Source organism: Phyllostomus hastatus, unplaced genomic scaffold (assembly GCF_019186645.2).
Source record: "Phyllostomus hastatus isolate PE091 unplaced genomic scaffold, TTU_PhHast_1.1 phas_scaffold_78, whole genome shotgun sequence".
NCBI lineage: Eukaryota > Metazoa > Chordata > Mammalia > Chiroptera > Phyllostomidae > Phyllostomus > Phyllostomus hastatus.
Window position 1 is genome coordinate 45261933 of NW_025334041.1, and position 19525 is coordinate 45281457.

A 19525-nucleotide genomic window follows, 5' to 3' on the forward strand; every position below is an offset into this window, starting at 1 on the left:
CTGGCTGATAACCTTCCAAATGATCTCTATACCTATGATTCTGCTCCTATTCTGGTTGTTTGCTTAGTTATATTTTTTTAAGATTCAGTTGTTGATAGTTGTGAGTTTGTTGTATTTTTAATGTTCATAGTTTTGATCTTCTTTTTCTTAAATAAGTCCCTTTAAGATTTCATGTTACAATGGTTTGGTAACGATGAACTCCTTTAGCTTTACCTTGTTTGGGAAGCACTTTATCTGCCCTTCCATTCTAAATTATAGCTTTGCTGGATAGAGTCATCTAGGTTTTAGGTACTCGCTTTTCATCACAGAATACTTCTTGCCAATCCCCTCTTGCCTGAAAAGTTTCTTTTGAGAAATTGGCTGATAGTCTTATGTGAACTCCTTTGTAGGTAACTCTCTGCTTTTCTCTTGCTGCTTTTAAAATTTTCTCTTTATTTTTAACCTTTGATATTTTCATTATGATGTGTCTTCACTTTAATGTAAATGCTCATCATTTATATTGTTGCAAAATGAGGCTGATGTTATGAAGGGAAGGATATTAAGAAATACTTGGCCAAAAATAAAAACTTTAAATAAAATTTATATATTTTCTGCTGTTAAAATTTTGTTGTATATTCTTATATGCAATATTTCTCATGAATAATGAGAAAAATCCATGTCTTTCTGTTTCTAGACAAGAACTTGTATTTTAAAATATAGCTATTATAGATGGAACTGGAGTACATTATGCTTAGTGAAGTAAGCCAGGCAGTGAAAGACAAATACCATATGATCTCATCTCTAAGTGGAACCTAATCAACAAAACAAATAAGTGAGCAAAATAGAACCAGGGAACTGAAAATAAAGAACAAACTGACAGTGACCATAGGGGAAGTGGAAGGGGGGTAATGGGAAAGAAGAGGGAGGGTCATCAAGGAATATGTATAAGGGACCCATGGACAAAGACAACAGGGGTGGAGGGAGGCAGGATTGAATGTGGGAGGTCAGGGTGGGTAGGGCAGAGGAGAGTAATGAGAGGAAAATGAGGATAACTGTAACTGAACAATAAAAAAAAGAGAAAAACCCCAGAAATATAGCTATTATAATTCTATGCAATTTGTGGTTCATTGGACCAACAAGAAGTTTCCCTCTTAACTGATAAGACTGTAAGCGGTATGTTTAAATTACTTAAGAAATACCTTTTGAATACCATAAAATAGTTTAGAGCCATCTGTTTGCTAGTTATTAAGGATATCTATCTGCTAAAGCTGATCTTCTAAAGATTTCATGGTACTACTTCTGGTTTCAGGTACCTCAAAGTAATAAAACAGAATTTGGTGAAAATAATGCATGACACTCACAAACTCAGACTATCTTCTTTCACAATTAATAAGTTTTCTTGAAGATTCTATTAGCATTTTATTACATGGTTGATGAGAAAACTTTTTAAAATACTTTAAAATGTTTTTAAATGTATATTTTACTTGGAATAGTATATAAAAATTACTAAAATTATTTTTAAATTGCATCATTTATAATCTAGCTTCATTTAAGAACAAAGATTATTATCTTTCTTCATAATCTTTGGAGCTTATTTATTTATTTTAGCATTTTATTTTTCCTTAATTTAAAAAAGTTTAAATTACAGTTGACATTCAATATTATATTGGTTTCAGGTATACAGCACAGTTGTTAGTCATTTATATAACTTATAAAGGGATCCCTAGATAAGTCTACCCCCTGATGCCCTTCTATTTTTTAAAGGTGATTTCTCTTTGTCACCGCCCACCCCCCCCCACTTTTTTTTTTTGGTAGATTTTGCTAACATAGACATTACATGTATGGAATGTGTAACCGAACTAAGATCCTCAACTTTCTCTTTGTAACTTTCACTATTAGCATTGCGATGTCAGCAAAGCTTGCAGAGACTTTTCTGAGGGGCACTGGATGGAATTTGGGAACCTGCTGCAAGGTATGGCTTTCACCCCTGAAACGTGCCTCCATCAGTAGAGTAGTCCAACAGCACACCTTCCTTCCGGCAGACGGGCCGATGGCAGGAGGTCATGTTGTTCTCACTGCCGATGCGCCCCCAGTATTGCAGGAATCTGAATGCAAACACATATTATCCATCAGAATAGTTATATAGAACAAGCACTCTGTCTACTCAAGTCCTGGATAAAAACTTCTTCCACATGTGTTCCTTGCTTTGGGACCAGTTGCTAAATTGTGAAGAAAATAACCCCGAATTGACTTACTTTGCCCCTCGGAGATCCAAATCTTGAGTAATAGCTTGTCTCACAGTGGATCCCCCAAAATAGAGTGCAGTGTCCTCTGCAAGAATCCCACATTCGGTACAAGTACTCCCACCTTCTAAGGACATCCATAAATCAGGCTTGATCTCTTCACTGTCAAAGCGTTCCTTCAGAAAAGTCTGGGAAAAAAATAAGTGGCACGTCATTAAACATAACAATTTCAGATAATGATTCCAGATAATAACTATGTATAGACAATACAGAATTACATCTTGGATTTTAAAAAGTTAGATCTGGTTTTAAATGCTTTTCCAAAGATATTTTAAAAAAGGATAGCTTCACAATGTTCTTTTCCATCATTGAGGAAAGATAATTTAAACATAAATAATGTTTAATAATTAGAATTTAATGTCCAGAGAGAATCTTAAAATAATTAGAAGGTTCAGTAGGTAATACTCCTATTTGTAAAAAGTAACTTAAGCATACATATGAGGTCTGTTGAGAGAAAGTCCAGCCATTGTTAATTTAACAAGAATGGTTTGTATGAGGTTGAGGTAATCTGGCAGCCAAGGAGAGTGGACTGGAGTGAGCATGTGTTAACAATGGTGACTTCACTGTACTAGTCAGTGGGGGTGGTAGACCACGCTGAGTGAGCAAGTGTACAGTGTGGCCATTGCATTCATTCAAAATGACTGAGAGAGTAGAGCAACAAATCTGCACCAAATTTTGTACTAAGCTTGAACACTCCTCCACAGAAACTATCTGGATGATTCAGAAGGCTACAGTTATGGGCAACTGCTGATTGCAGCTTCATTAGACAATGCGCCTGCTCGTGCATCATGTCTCATGCAGAGATTTTTGGCCAAACATCAAATCACCAGATGACTCAGCCCCGCTACAGCCCAGATTTGGTGCCCTGTGTCTTCTGGCTTTTTGTAAAATTAAAATCTCCTTTGAAAGGGAAGAGATTTCAGATTGTTGATGAGATTCAGGAAAATATAATGGAGCAGCTGATGGTGACTGGGAGAGCTCTGTAAGGTCCCAACACACCTATTTTAAAGGAGACTGAAGTGTCTTTGTCCTATGTACAATGTTTCTTGTATTTTGTATCTTCTTCAGTAAATGTCTCTATTTTTCCAAATTACATGGCTGGATACTTTCTGGACATACTCATACTCCCAAATTATTTTGTTTATTTACATGGTATAGAAAAGTACTATTGTAATTTATTAGAATGCACATATGGCAAGTGTATTGGGCAACTGTATGTGCTTTGCATATTAAATAATAATATAACGGCTAAAGTCCTCAAGAATGACCTCCCTATTCTTAATAGACAACCATATTTCAACAGTTACAGATGTGCTAGCACTTTCCCCCCTGGAGTGTGTGACCTCATGTCAGAGATTTCTTTAGGCTACTGTGACCTTCGGCTTGCAGCACAGAGCAAACTCTGAATGTCTGTGAGGTTAAGTAAGAGCATTTGAAACCAGAGTTTTCCATATGAAGTCAAAAGAAAATCAACTTTGGAAGGCAATTTGAAATACTTTTCATATATTTATCAGGGCCAAGATTCAGGACAATGGGGAGAAGTACTCAAAATCTAGAATAAAGTATTTTCCCTAGGCCTCCAGTTTATCCTTTTCACTAAGAATAACCAAGAACCAGGAATAGTCTATTTTCCAAGGTGAATAGATGATTAAATATTAGGGCTCATTACAGCTATATTCTGTGTAAGATTACTTCATCCCCTCACATCACAGCAAGATACTGATTACTCATTTCCCCCATAGTATACTCATTTTGTCAAAACTGCAAATGCAGTTTTGCATCGGGTTGAGGCATCCAGTGTTTTTTAATGGTACAACTATATCATGGAGTTGTACCACTTGGAGGAGTTGTAGTTGCAGTAATTACACAGAAAAACTATATACTTTTTCACTTACCTAAGAGAGTTATCTTATTGTTACCTTACTGTGTAGTTAAAATTATTTAAACAGGCCCTCTTCAATCTCAGAACATTACCACCTCTACGGTCAAAGATGTGTAGTCATGTGTGAGTCTCACCTTACCTCACTGATGGTAGCAAATAAGTGCAATTTTAAAAAAGTTTCACATGTAAGAACACTACAGTCAGAAGACATGGATCACTAACCATGTAAACTCTCATTAGAACAATTTGAGTAAGTGCTTAATTTAGATTGTACAATTTCTAATCCAACTGAGGAATGCTAATGAAATTTGAATGTTTTGAAAGAAACTAGAAAGAAATTTGACTGTTGTGAAAAGACTTTTTTTAGTTTATTCATTACTTGTGACTATGTTTCTTATGCTATAATCTCAATAACAAATAGACTAAAACCTTCAGATGCAAGTGAGCACTGGTTGACTTCTATTTATTTATTTATTTTAATTTAGCAGTTTCAAAGTTGTTGAAATGTTATGGAAAAAAACAACAGAACAGGTTTTGTTTATATTGTTTGGCCCATATATGTTTGATTTTAATCATTGTGCTTTTTTAGCCTAGACATTTTACTATTATTGGAATGACAAATGCACTGTATTTATTCACAGAAGTAGAATGCACATATGGCAAGTATATTGGGCAACTGTATGTGCTTTGCATATTAAATAATAATATAATGGCTAAAGTCCCCAAGAGTGACCTCCCTATTCTTAATAGACAACCATATTTCAACAGTTACCAAATCAGAGCTCTGAATTTTCTGAACAAAAATTTAGGTACTGTGTAGTTTTTTTGAAATTTTTTGTGATAATGTTATTTGCTTTATTTCATAACAACAATAGTATTCTCCTTTAACACTGTATGTCCTGAAAAAGTGATGTAAAGAATGCTCAGAACTGACTTTAAATAAAGACTCTGCTAAAAAAAACACAGTATCTATGTTCTTTAATCTATATAGTCTGGTGTATTTATGATTTAGTTAAATTGTACTAGAACTTGATCCTAATATTCTTGTATCTAAGAAACCTAAGAAATCTTTTTTTAGTTTCCATCCAAAGAATTTATTTATTTTGGGGCTCCAAAGAACATTGTTATAAATTATTAGTCTCACACTTAAGTTGGTTCTTAAGGCAGGACCTAGAATGGGAGTAAATGTCTTCTGTCGAGGCTTTACCATTACCTTCAGAGTGTGAGTCAGGTAGCAGTTGGGCCCAAAGTAACCTGGATCACAGATGCACTGTTCCTTTAAGCAATCTCCATGGCCTCTGCAGTTGTCCAAGCATCCAGGGCCCAGGTAGAAGTTATCGATTGCCCATTGCATGTCTGAGTACTTTTGATAGAACCTAAATCTTACTGGGCTATTAGCAACATAAAAGTAAAGGAATGAAAAAGAAAAGTTAACTTTGTTTAGGTTCATTTTCCTGTGTGTGCATTCAGTGTGTGCAAGAGAAAAAACATTTAAGACAGTCTGAGAGGATGAAATGGGTTAATAAAACATGTTTTCTGACTGCCATTATTTTTCTATTTCTAGTCATGGAACATTAGAGCTAGTTTCATTTAAATTTTATAATATGTGAGCAAACTTGTAAAACACAATGAAAACAGTAAAATTTCTATTTCAAACAATGAGAACATTTTAAAACACAAAATTATCATATATCATGTTGCTTATGAACTGGAATCCAGTGATTGCTTTGCAATTTAGATTCATTAATCGAATTTCTGAAATTGTACAGAAGGGGAGTGAATCCTTTGGCAGAGCCTTGTCAGCATATATCCAGCCCTCAGGTGCTTGGGAAACAGAAACTTTTGAATTCTCCAAAGATAATCAATATTCTCAGAGTAACTATGCTAATTAGAAAACAAATTTGAAAGGCTTATATTAAAGGATATTTCTCCAAGATTTTAATTTCATCATTGTTCTTCTCTGCCTTCTGGGGAAAATACAAACCTCATAATTAACCTTATATTAAAATATTCCACACCATGTTGGTATAAAGAGTCCAAAGTCCATGAGGGAACTTTATGGGGTGATAAAATATTCTGTATCTTGTTTCATGTGGTGATTACATGGGATATACAATGGTAAGAGCTCACTGCAATAAACAATTAAAAAATGTGCATTTTACTGAATGTAAATTATACTTCACTGTAAAAAGAAAAGAGAGAACAGGAGGGGCAAAACGAAGCAAGGACATCATGGTGGTTCCCCAGCATGCATTTTACCCCAGATGAGTCATATGAGGTAATTATTGTAATATAATTCCCTCAACTACTGACTGAGTCAGGAAAGGGCATTCTTGAGTTAATTTGTACCAATGGTATGCTCTGACTCTCTTTGCTCTTGCTCTGACTCTCTTTGAAAGAAAAGCAACTCTTTCTCTCCCATGAATGTAGGTAACAATGCATTTTTTGCCAGGTTTCTGAAAGTCATTGATGTTCAGGGGACCCAGCCTGAAGTCTGAGTGTGGCTGAGGTGTGGACAGTGGAAAAAAGGGTTAACAATGTCCTTGAAGACACTGTTGAGCTTATGAAATCAACTAAATCCATTTATCTTTGGATTTTTTCATTTTAGGTATAATAAATTTCATTTTTTATTGATGTTTGAATACAGTTGTCTCCATTTTCCCATCACCACTTTCCCCCGCCCTACCCTCCCTCACCTCCCACCCTCAATCCTACCAGCTTTGGGCTTTGTCCATGGGTCCTTTGTACACAGCTAGTCTGAATTGGGTTTTCTGTTACTGAAGCTTAAAGCATCTTGATGTAGCTTCCTAGCAGGTTAATGGACTAACCCCTTTAGATTTGTTCCAGAAAACTGTGAATGTTGATGTGGTAAATGAAATCTATGGGACACTGGAAAGCCATGTGGGAGCACCTCATTCAAAGGCTCTGTGTGTTCTGGTCATGTATCATAATTCTGTTTTACAAGAAGGTTTTTCATTTAGCCACACTCTGATTCATATGGCAGAGGCTCACCTATCATTTTCTTTAATGTATTTTTTTTACTAATTTTACAGCCAAAGAGAAATCTTTTAGAATTGCTTTAAATTAACTCATCCACAGTCTTTTCAGAGCACTGTTTAATCATTTTGGTTCACTATTGCTCCAAACTAATTACTTATCACTGCAGGTACAGAACATAAGGCTTTGATAAGAGAAAAATGAAACCTACAAAACATACTTGTACAAGTAGTATGAAGAGTTAGGATTTATACAAACAGCATGGTGAGTTAGAATTTTGTTCCTGGCTCCATCTATCATGAATCAACAAGGCCTTAATGTGAAAAGTATATGGTGTCTGGTGTACCACAAACTACAAGGCCCATAAGGTAACATACACCTTTTTACCTGGCTCCATGGCCATCACTCTTGCTCTGTCCCCATTTGCAGATACTGGGGTATGGAACATGAAAGGGCCTGCCAAGGCCCATCTTGACAAGTCTGAGAATAACAACCTGAGGTGTCCTTGAGTTATTAGCTCATCATGGAGTGGTGATGAGGTAATAACTAGAGAGGCTTTAGAGTTAGGGAGGAAGACAAAATTTTATCCACAATTACACAGAATTACACAGAATTTCAGGCTCAACCACAGTGTCCCTAATCTACTTCTGGATTGGAGCCAGGCTTTATTTTATTTTTTTAAAAGATTTTATTTATTTTATTTTATTTTTAGACAGAGGGGAAGGGAGAGAGACAGAGAGGGAGAGAAAAAAATTAATGTGTGGTTGCCTCTTGTGCCCTCCTACCAGGCACCTGGCCCACAACCCAGGCACGTGCTTTGACTGGGAATTGAACTGGTGACCCTTTGGTTCGCAGGCTAGTGCTCAATCCACTGAGCCACACCAGCCAGGGCATGGACAATTGGAACCAGGCTTTATTTTAATCTTCTACTTACTTTCCTACTAAACTTTCAGGGAGTGGGTAGGTGATTCTTTTCCATCCTTTAGTTGGAAAGAATACAGATGGCTGAGAAACACTTCCGGAGCATTTTGGGTCAGCAGGTAAGCATTGAGGGACCAGATAATTCCAGCTCACACCAAAGTCAGTAGAATACTGTATATGAATTTGATTCTGGGCAACTTTTTCAGACACTTTACATCCAACAGAGATCTAATAAAAAGAAAAGCAAGATTGTTAATACATTAAACCCTATTACATGTTTCTACTCTAAATACCTGGCACAAGAAAGTTGCTGATCACTTAACAGACACTGCACCACATCTATTCTGTATTTTCAGGTTCACTATTTGTTCTGCTGATGGGTGGGAAAGTTGCTCAAGGTGACAAATTTATTTTGTCAAATGTATTTTGCAGGGAGTTTGGAAAGAAGCTGAAACCTGTGCTTTTGCCATGGTTGGCTCATTGCCTTGGAAGGCCTGGGCCCTAGTTTACAAATTGTTGTTTGTTGTGCTAATGGTTTGGCACTTCTATTTGGCACAATGCTGACCAAGAAGGATTGCTAACAGCTTTCCCAAGTTTACTATTTTGTCCTACAATTTATGACTCTCAATAAATCACTTTCAACTACATGTAAGACACAACGAAGTAATAACAGAAGGTAATTTTAATAAGGCTCAGCACCCTTTGTTGATGGAAGTAACCATAACGCCACATTTGTTGCTAAAGCAGTGGGACTAAAGTAGATAGAATGAATTGGTTGACATAAAATCTTGGCCAAAATTGATGTTAGCATTAAGGCTATTCATGCCTTTGTTTTCCATAATTTTCTTTCTTCAGAAATATTAAAATGCTCTTGTAAAGAAAAAAGTAGATACAACCATAATAGCTTTATTCTTCTCTTAAAGGACTCTGTAAGCTGTATAATGATTTAACTCAGGGAAATGGAATCAGTATCCTACATATTTATTATCAATATTTGTTCTATCAGTATTTAACCCTGAGCAGAAAGACATTATTCTTATGAAAGGTTAACCTTGAAATAGTCCAGAAATAAAATACTTTAAATCATTAAGTTATATAGTGTCAAGTTGTATATTACCTTAATATTAAATTTTACTTTCCAAAGTATATATTGTCAATGAAATATAGTCTCTACAATTATTTTTCATTTTTATATGCTAGTATGTGGTTATTTGTGCAGTCAAGACTATAACATTTTCACCTTGAACTGCACGATCCAGCCCTCAGTGGGAGTCAAGTCGTGAGTCACAGCGTACACTTCTCTTCCATCGTGACTGCCGCAAAGCATGACACCATCTGGAGAGTCACAGAATCTTTCCACTGTACAATCATCATGGAAGAGCCAATGCTCATTCACTTAAAAAATAAAAGACAAAAATTTCATGACAAAAATACTTGAGGCAAAATTTCACTTTAAGCAAGATCTAGAATTAAGTATAAATCTCTATGATATATATCACATACAATCCACAGGCAAAACATGAATGTAAGCACATCATTTTAGGAATATGGACACTGGGAGGTTGAGATATACTTACTACTTGATATTGGTGAGGCTACATTTGGAAAAGAGTGTACGTATGTGTTGTAAATGAAAATCTAAGGAAAACATCTATTTTTTTTCTGACAGATATTGAACTTTTTTAGATCCTAGGCAGGATCTAAAGAAGCAGAATGATTTTCTATAAACATGATAGGGAAGTGAGTGGAAGTGAGTTAGCTACTTTTACTCAAATTCTAATAGCACCATCTGGGTAATTAAAAAACTTGTTATCCGTCAAATTCTAGAACCAGTGGTTACAAGGGGCTGGGGGGGAGGGGGAAGTGGAGAAGTGTCCATCAAAGGGTACAAAATTTCAGTAATAAGCTTTGGAGGTCTACTGTGTAACATAGGGCCTTAGGAGGTCTACTGTGTAACTATAGTTAACAATACTGTATTATATACTTAAAATTGGCTAAGAGAGATGTTGTATTAAGTGCTATTCCCATAACAGAAAAGTCAATATTAAAAAAGGGAAGGGAGCAGAAGAAGTCTTTTGGAGGTGATTGATAAATTTATGACCTTAATTGTAGTAATTGTTTCATGTGTGTATACCTATCTGCAAACTCATCAAGCTATATCAATTACACCTCAATAAAGTGATATAAAAAAAGCTTCTAAGAGTCTAAGGACAACTTAAGCAAGATTATGATTTGGTAGTGCAGAGAACCTCCTATTCTCTCTCTCTCTCTCTCTCTCTCTCTCTCTCTCTCTCTCTCTCTCTCTCTGTCACACACACACACACACACACACACTCATAATTCCTTTTTTTCTTCTGGAAGAAGTGTTTGTAACATCATATTTTATTCCAGAAAGGTTTGAAGTTAAACATATCTACAAGTTGCATCTAATTCATGATGTACTTTGATTTTAGGTTCAACTTTCCCCTGAAAGTTCCCTGGTGAGCTCCAGTATTTGCAGTGGAGGTGAACAAATGGGCACAACCAGAGGCTCGGGACCTCTGCACAAGCTGAAGGCTTGGAAGGCCTCAGAGGCTTGAGAAGACACCAGACAATGAAATTGGAATTCAGCCTTTACCTGTGTTGTATCCTTTCAATTTTGTCTGTGCATGCTGTACACCTGTAGAATAAGCAGTATATATCTGGGATTCAAATAGCTACTGCAGCAGCATTATCTGTCAAGTTTCACCTTGTGGGATTGGGAGCCACGTTCAATCCTCTATCACTGGTATAGGACTCAAGAGTCAAAGTGCACCGACACTTGATTCCAGTAAGAATACCTGAGACAGCTTATTCTGAGGTACATATTTTATTTTGTGCCAGACCTCTGCAATTCCAGTGAAAGAAAGCTTACATTAAGTAACTAACTCAACAATCTGTTCTGCAGTATTACAAACAGCTTCTCTAAGTAGATATTAGTTTCTAGGAATACCATTTTTGCAAAACAAGCAGGTGGCAGAAAATTTGTTCCTTTCATTGTATATCACTAATTAAACCTAGAGTAAAAATCAGCATTTTAGGTATTCAAAAATAATCTATATTTGTTTTCACTTATATAGAAGCAGTACTTAAGTTATTATCTGACTATAAGCTCACTATGTAAACTATTACACAGGAAAAAACCCCAAATGATTTAACAAAGTTTTGAACCAGATCTACGTAAATAAATCTTAATAACCTTCTTAAGAGAATAAGACTACTTGGTAGTAGTGAGGAAAATTTTAAGCTTTTCTTACTTAAAAAGTGATTTTTATTAAATAAATCTATACTTGTACCACTGTACCACATGATATACTAATAAATGAATTAATGAGAATAATTGAATATTCAGCAATGCCAAAATGACAAACAACTTATAATAAAATACTATACAGACTTTAAAATGGTATTTTCTTTTTTTAAATCTATTTTGATTATGCTATTACAGTTGTCCCATTTCCCCTCCTTTATTTCCCTCTGCCCTGAACACCCCCTCCCACCAGCATTCCCCTGCCTTTAGTTCATGACCATGGGTTATACATATAAGTTCTTTGGCTTCTACATTTCCTATACTATTCTTATCTTCCCCCTGTCTATTTTCTACCTACCATTTATGCTTCTTATTCCCTGCATGTTTTCCCCATTCTAACCCCTCCACCTCCTCACTGATAACCCTCCATGTGAACTCCATTTCTGTGATTCTGTTCCTGTTCCAGTTCGCTTTGTTCATTTTTTTTTTTAGGTTCAGTTGTTGATAGTTGTGAGTTTGTTGTCATTTTACTGTTAATATTTCTGATGATCTTCTTTTCCTTAGGTAAGTCCCATTAATATTTCATATAATAAAGCCTTGGTGATGATGAACTCCTTGAACTTGACCTTATCTGGGAAGCACTTGATCTGCCCTTCCATTCTAAATGATAGCTTTGCTGGATAGAGTAATCTTGGATATAGGTCCTTGCTTTTCATAACTTGGAATACTTCTTTTGAGCCCCTTCTTGCCTGTAAGATTTCTTTTGAGAAATCAGCTGACAGTCTTATGGGAACTCCTTTGTAGGTAACTGTCTCCTTTTCTCTTGCTGCTTTTACAATTCTCTCCTTATCTTTAATCTTGGATAATGTAATTATGATGTGCCCTGGTTCCTCCTTGGCTCCAACTTCTTTGGGATTCTCTGAGCTTCTTGGATTTCCTGGAAGTCTATTTCCTTTGCCAGATTAGGGAAGCTCTCCCTCATTAGTTTTTAAAATACCTTTTCAATTTCTTGCTCTTCCTCTTCTCCTTCTGGCACCCCTATGATTCAGATGTTGGAACATTTAAAGATGCCCTGGAGGTTCTCAAGCTTCTCCTCATTTTTTTTTTTTGAATTCTTGTTTCTTCATTCTGTTCTGGATGAATGTTTCTTTCTTCCTTCTACTCCAAACTGTTGGTTTGAGTCCTAGTTTCCTTCCCATCACTGTTTGTTCCCTGTAGATTTTCCTACATTTCACATAATGCAACCTTCATGGCTGCCTGGGTCTTTTTTATGCTGTTGAAGTACCCGGTCAGTTCCTGGAGCATCTTGATAACTAGTGTTTTGAACTGTGTATCTCATAGTTTGGCTATCTCTTCATCACTTAGTTGCACTTTTTCTAGAGCTTTGAACTGTTCTTTCATTTTGACTGTTTTTTTTGTTTGTTTTTTTTTTTGTCTCAATGGACCTGTTACACAGTAAGGGGCAGAGCTTTAGGTGTCCACCAGGGCGGGGCAACCCTTGTTGCTGCATTGTGATGCTGTATGTAGGGGAGGGGTCTGAGAGGGAACAGTGTTCCTTGCTCTGCTCTCTGCCAGTTTTCAGTCACTTCCCTTACTTCCCACAGTCAAAAGGGCCCTTCTGGTGATGATTCCTGATGGGTGGGTTTGTGTATGTTCTAGGACCCTGTGGGTCTCTCCAACAAACTCTCCTGTGAGGCTGGGAGTTTCCTCCACTGCTGTCTCAGCCCACAGGTGTTTTCAGTCAGAGGTTTTGAGGCTTTATTTCCCCACTCTGGAACCCTGGGTTGTATGGTCTGTCTTCCTCCCTAGTTGTTCCTCCTCGTTTATCTGCATGTGAATATGGGACTACCTAGTCTGAAAGCCACTGCCTCACCCAGTCCACCAGCCACCATCTTTCCTGCACCAGTCCTTCAGCCACTAGTGGCCTTGCCATTAGTCTTCACTACCTGGCTGTCTGTCTCTGCCCCTCCTACCAGTCTGGATGAATGTTTCTTCTTTAACTCCTATGGTTGTTGGACTTCCACACAGTTCAATTTTCTGTCAGGTCTGGTTGTTTTTTGTTTTTAAATTTATTGTTGTCCTTCTTCTGGTTGTTTGAGGAGGCACAGTGTCTCTATCTATGCCTCCATCTTGGCTGGAAATTCAATTTTGTTTATTAAGTAATTTACTCATTCAAAAATATCTGAAAGTCTTCTGAATATAAGAGACTTATCCTATGCCTTTTTTCATAATAATTGCTGATAATTATGCTTCGATCAGCACCCTGCTGAAGTGGACAGAGTTTAGTCGACCCCAGTAGGATTGCAGTGTGAGGTACCAGCAGTCAAAATGATATTTTCAAAGATATTTAAGGACATGGGAAAGTGATCAGAATTTAATTCTAAAGAAGAAAAGTAGGATTCAAAACATGTATAATTTATGATTATAATTTTGTTAAAATATCTTTATATAAAGGCATAGAAAAAAGAATCTAAGAAAAATACCAAAATATTGATGATGGTTATCCTCTGGGTGGTTTTATTTTCATCCTCAAGATTTTTTGTATTTTCTTAATTTCACACTCTGAATATGTATTACTTTTATAATAAAACATTAATAATTAAGTATTTTAAATGATTAAAATTCCTCAAATTTCAAAAAATTTTCAGCATTGGTTTCATTCCTTTGAAAGGTTCTTGTCTTATTATTGTGAAATACATCTACTTTTCTATGCAAGAGTCTAGGATCAAGTTCAATGTGATACAGTCTCACCGTCTGATGAATGTATGGTGAATATTCTATCTATTTTCACTGTTTGGGAGAACCTTGCAGTGTTGGTGAGATGTACAGTTAAACATGTCTACTTGATCTGAAGACACCATGGAGTGTAACCACAGACATGGCATGATAAAGCCACATACTTAATCTAAGACACAACTTTATTTTTTTATTATTTTAAAAAATATTTTATTTATTTATTTTTAGAGAGGGAAGGTAGGGAGATAGAAAGAGAGAGAGAAACATCAATGTGCGGTTGCTGGGGGTCATGGCCTGCAACTTAGACATGTACCCTGACTGGGAATCGAACCTGTGACACTTTGGTTCGCAGCCCGCGCTCAATCCACTGAGCTACGCCAGCCAGGGCTAAGGCACAACTTAATAAAAGGTGACCAAAATAGTGTTATGAAATGAAAAGAAAATAATACATTGAAGATAAGAATAGCATGAAGACATACTAGTTCTCCAGGATCACTGGGATCACTGCGTCATGAGTATTAAGAGTAATCAGCAACACCTTGGACACTCTGGAACAGGGAATGCCATCACAAATGTATCTGACAGGCACCATAGCTAACAAAACACCAATATTGACTCCAATATTGACACCAATATTAACTCCAATATTAAAAAAAGTGACCAGAAAGTGTTGGCTTTCTACCCACAGTAGAAAATGGAAACAGAAATGGAAAATTTTCTAACAAAAAAATACTCCTGTTAACAAAATTATAGAATGTTATTTATTAAAAACATAGTTGGTGGCTTGAGAGAAAGAAGATAGTTACAATGTAAACTAGCAAGGATGAGAAAAACCGAAAGGGTGACCCCCCACTCTCACTGCTCCTGTATCAATTGAGAATGTGTAAAAGGTTTCACATTGCATTCCTTTGTAAAGAGCCAAATCCAAACTGCATCTCCACTGGATTTTTATTTAGTATTATGAAAAATTTACCTGCAGTTTTATCCTCCATAAACATGTCAAAAGCGATTCTCCCAACAGGGCCGGCGTCTGCGGGGGAGCGCTCGTGCTGGGGGACTGGGGCACTGCTGAACGTGTCCAGCATGACAGTCCTCTGGTCGGCAGAGCCTGAGATGAGGACATTGTCGATGGCCCAGTCGTTCTGATCTGGGCCATCATGTCTTGGCTGCCACCAGCGGAAGCGAGTAGCAATCTCTTTAGCATCAGCGGGGAGAAGGATATTCACGAACCTGTGAGAAAAAGATGGTGGGGGAGGGAGAAAGTCTTGTCAAATGTCTCATGTAAGTAAATGATTTACAACCATGTCACAGGGTGTGTGAGGAGAGGACATTGACTAAAATAATCTTTAAAAACCATGATGAACTGGCTTGATCTTATAAAGTCTCTCAAGTCACTAAACTGGGGAAATATAAAGTGAACAATTCAAGTGTCCAGGAACTACCAACTTACTGAATGGACCCTGGGTAGCCTCAGAGGGACTCCACAATTTTCTGCTTGCCTGGGACGCCTCGGGATCTGTAGGCCTAGAGTAAACGCATATGCACTTGGGTAGAGATAGCCAATTGACATTTCTCTTTTTTTTTTTTTGGCACCTTGGAGTTAATTCATTTGTTTCTTCTTCCTGTCTCCTTGATTTCATTCTACTCACAATGAATACCAGCAATTTCCTCAAAATATGCACACTGGATTGTGGCAGGATGTTTGGACTCTCAACCTGACAGCACCAGCCTGTAAGTAATTACTTTATCAGTTGCCTGTAGTTTGATGTTGACTTCGTCTTTATGTTTCATTGAAAACATTATACTAAGAAATGCTGCACGAGAGCCATGGGCTAATAAGCCCAGCATGACATCTCTGGCTCAGTCACCAAGGACAGACATGGAAAGACATGGCTCCAAGCTCCAACATGGACCTTAACCCACTAAAATAAAGTTAAAATACCCTCTTGGGGATTAAGCAAGATGTATTCAAAGCTAGGATGCTTTTAGTTGAATTTCCATACAGTACCTGGATTTTAAATACTTTGTTTGATTATGCCCATCATTTTGTGCAGCTTTTGGGCCATGACAGCTTAATGGATCTTGGTTTTAGGGAAGGAAGGTGTAGACTGTGAGTCCTAGACCTTACTGTGTAGTTACTGGCAGTTTGGAGACCATTGGTCTTTAGGCAAATAATATTTTCCTAAGTTCATTTCCTCATGCATCTTAATTTTGAAAGGTCATCTGTGCCCTTCCCACCACCTTTTTGTATGTTCACCCTGTAAGATCTTTCTATAATTTATCTCCATTGATTTAGCATGTTTAATTAAAATTTTAAAATGTATTAAATAATATCAGAAAATCTATCCATTCCTGGAGGGACATACAACCACACTTCTTTACCCAGAGCAATCATCCTTTAATAGCTTTATTTTTCTTTCCTATTTCTGTATTAGTTGCTTTTCTCTGATAAATTCTTCACCACAGTTAAAAAGCCTTTGGTGTGGAAATTTATCTAAGGCTTCTAAAATTTTAAGTAAATAAATTATGACCACAGTTCCTATCTTGGTCAGTTAGTTTTGCCTTTAGAAAAATAAAGTAGTTTAGACATTTATGCTTTTGTCTTCCAGAAACATAACTTCCTCCTCCCTGTGTATAGTGTTGTTTAAGTGTTCAGAACTCACAGTTGAGAGTCTTTATCACTTCCTTCACAAAGACCAAGAAAGTGGTTTACTTGGTATGTCTATTATCTCCTACTAATAATGAGTACTTTTTTTTTGCACTATGACATTGTGTACCACTTAGATTTTATTGGATTTTTATTGGTGTCCAACTTTAATATAACTGAGGGATTTAGATCTTTTGCTTGTGGCAGAGATTGCTGGCATTTCCTCAACTACCATTTTCCTCTTCTTCCTTTATAATAGGAACTCATCTTTTTAGGCAGGCGAGCATCACCCAGAATAGAGATAATGTGTCCAGACTCCCTTGCATCTCGGTGTGTCTCTGTGACAAAGTTCTGGCCACCAGTAGGGGAATAGAAATATGGTCAACTGACAAGAAGTGTCCTTGAAGGGAGACAGCACACCCTTCTTGCCCATCCTCCTTCTTGCTGGTCGGAAAGTGGAGAAGCTAGAGTTTCTCTTTTGGAGGTCCTGTGTTGAGTGTGGCAGTAGTACAAGGTAGAAGGATCCTGGGTCTCTATGCTTTTGTGGAACCACTGGAGCAGCCCTGGGCTATTTACATAATAGGGGAAAAACCCTTTTGTTTACATCATTTTGAGTTTTCTGTCATTCACAGCTGAACCTATTCTTAACTAATATGCTAAATTTAAATGATCATTTACAATATTTTAAAAGTTTTAATTTTACCTAATTTGTAGCCTATACCTGGTTTTCCATGCACTGAGGTATTATCTACGTATCTATGTTTTCTCTTCTCTTCTTTTTTTTTTCTGGTGCATTTCTTTATTCTTGATTGGCTGAATTTACTCCCCTTCTCCTCGTCTTTTCCCTCCTTTCTTCTTTGCTCTCCAGTCCTCCAGCCTTCTCCTTTTCTCTTGTCTTACCCTCTTTTTCCTTCTTCTCCTCCTACTTAAATAAATATGCTCTTTTCCTTTTTAACAAAGTTTTTGACTTTCCTAATTAGTCATATTGATTGCTTTCTGCCCGTCAAGAATATATATATTTAAAAATGATCCATGCACTGGGTTTATTCAGGATTTTTAAATAAAGAATTTAAAACTAGACTCTAGGCTTCTTATGGATATTTATATTTGATTGTGTTTATTTTCTAGCCCTCAATTCTTTAAAATGGAGTGAATACTACATAAATAAATATTTTTTGTTTACATTTTCCCAAAATGTTGTTGAACTTAATTATCACAGTCTCATGATTTATATGCATTTTTGTACTGGATCTACTTATTACTGGCATTATGATAGTGTATGTTACCTTATTCTGAATTTGAAAACGAATTGGTCTTAAAAACCCAAACCAGCTGTTTATCGATCTCAAAAATCTTATCTTCATGTCAGTCTTGCAGGCATCCTTTACTGATGAGTAAAGTCGAGGTCCCCTTTGGTCCCTGTGATAGATTTGCTGGCAGGTCTGACCAAGAATCTTTGCTCATCATAGTAGTTAATAGAGATGACATAGAGTAGAATACAAACCCAGGTTTACTGTACTGGTCATAGAAAATTTCCATGAGCAGGTTCCAGGTAATGCCTCCATTGACAGAATATTCCAAGAGAACACCTTGGTTACGGTTGTTTGGTGTAATCAGGCATCCATACATGAAGTAAAACTGGATAAACTCAGCATTAGTGAGATTTAGATCCACAGTGACTAACAGTCGACTGCAACCCTGAGGAAAAGCAGAATGCAACAGACAGTGGTTAGGAATTGTGATTGCAGGTTATAGGTTTTCTCTGGCTTCTACCGTTTTTATTTTCCTTTTGTAATACAAGCCACACAGTATTATAATACTCATTTTCTTATCATCTCTCCTGTTACACTCACTCCTAATATGGCTTCTGGCACAGAGTAGGTACTCAGCAAATATTTGCTGAATTTTGACATTTCATTATTCTTACCTACTTACAAGGGCAATGTATTTTATTCAAGGAGGTTCTCTTTTATCTTATAAGAAAGATGGGAGCTGAAATTAAAGTAACTATTCTGTTTTTACTAAATGATTTCCAGTTATTCACAGGCATTTATTATAACTAGAAATAATAGTTATAGTGCTTTTTATTTAAACTTTTATAGTTGATTTTAATGTCACTAGTATTAATTCATTAATGTAGGTAGGTAGAGATTTCTTGGTTGAACATAGGAGGAAAATTAGGCTTCTTTAGAATTCCACCTAAGCTAAGCAGAGTATTATAAATAAACACTGTGCTCCTAGTCAGTGTTGTTGATTACAAAATCTTATACACTGTGACTAGAGGGAAGATGGCGGCTTTACTCTAGGCAGCATGTTTCTCGGCTTCTGTGAACAGGAGGGAAACTCGTGGATTGGTGGAGAAACAGAGCAAGTGGACTAGGTTACCGAATCACTTTTGAAAGCAGGACATCAAAAATTATTGTGATCACTGAAAAACCAGATGGTAAGGAGACTGCTTCAGGACAAAAGGGACCCAGGGATCAGCGTGGGGTTTAGGGGGGTGCAGTCCCCAGGCCTGGTGCTCCTGGGTATGCCTCAGGGCTCCAGGGAGAGGGGAATCGCTGCTCCCTCCCCCGAATTTGGGGGTTGAGCAACTCCAGGGGAGAACGTGTTGCTTGAAGGAACAGATTGGCCAGTTGGACTGGGAAAAAATTGCCCAGGGACTATGAACACCCGCCCAGAGACCTGGGAGAAGTGAGGGCCTCCAGCCGACATGACCAGGGGCAGCTGGGAAAAGCATCTGCACCCCTAGCCCGGTGGGAGTGCCGATCTGTGGAAAACACAGAGCCAGG

The 19525-nt window shown here is 37.1% G+C and overlaps 1 protein-coding gene across 2 annotated transcripts in view; it reads right to left on the bottom strand.

Annotated features, from left to right (window-relative positions):
* The window catches only part of RELN (reelin), a 561035-nt gene that overhangs the window by 22256 nt on the left and 519254 nt on the right, over positions 1-19525 (bottom strand). For both annotated transcript variants that reach the window (XM_045827532.1, XM_045827531.1), the window contains exons 49-55: positions 18238-18431; positions 15060-15316; positions 9323-9477; positions 8096-8310; positions 5378-5555; positions 2235-2410; positions 1978-2084 (exon numbers count right to left, since the gene is read on the bottom strand). In XM_045827532.1, coding sequence (XP_045683488.1) covers positions 1978-2084; positions 2235-2410; positions 5378-5555; positions 8096-8310; positions 9323-9477; positions 15060-15316; positions 18238-18431 — 1282 coding nt within the window. The remainder of the gene's footprint in view (positions 1-1977; positions 2085-2234; positions 2411-5377; positions 5556-8095; positions 8311-9322; positions 9478-15059; positions 15317-18237; positions 18432-19525) is intronic.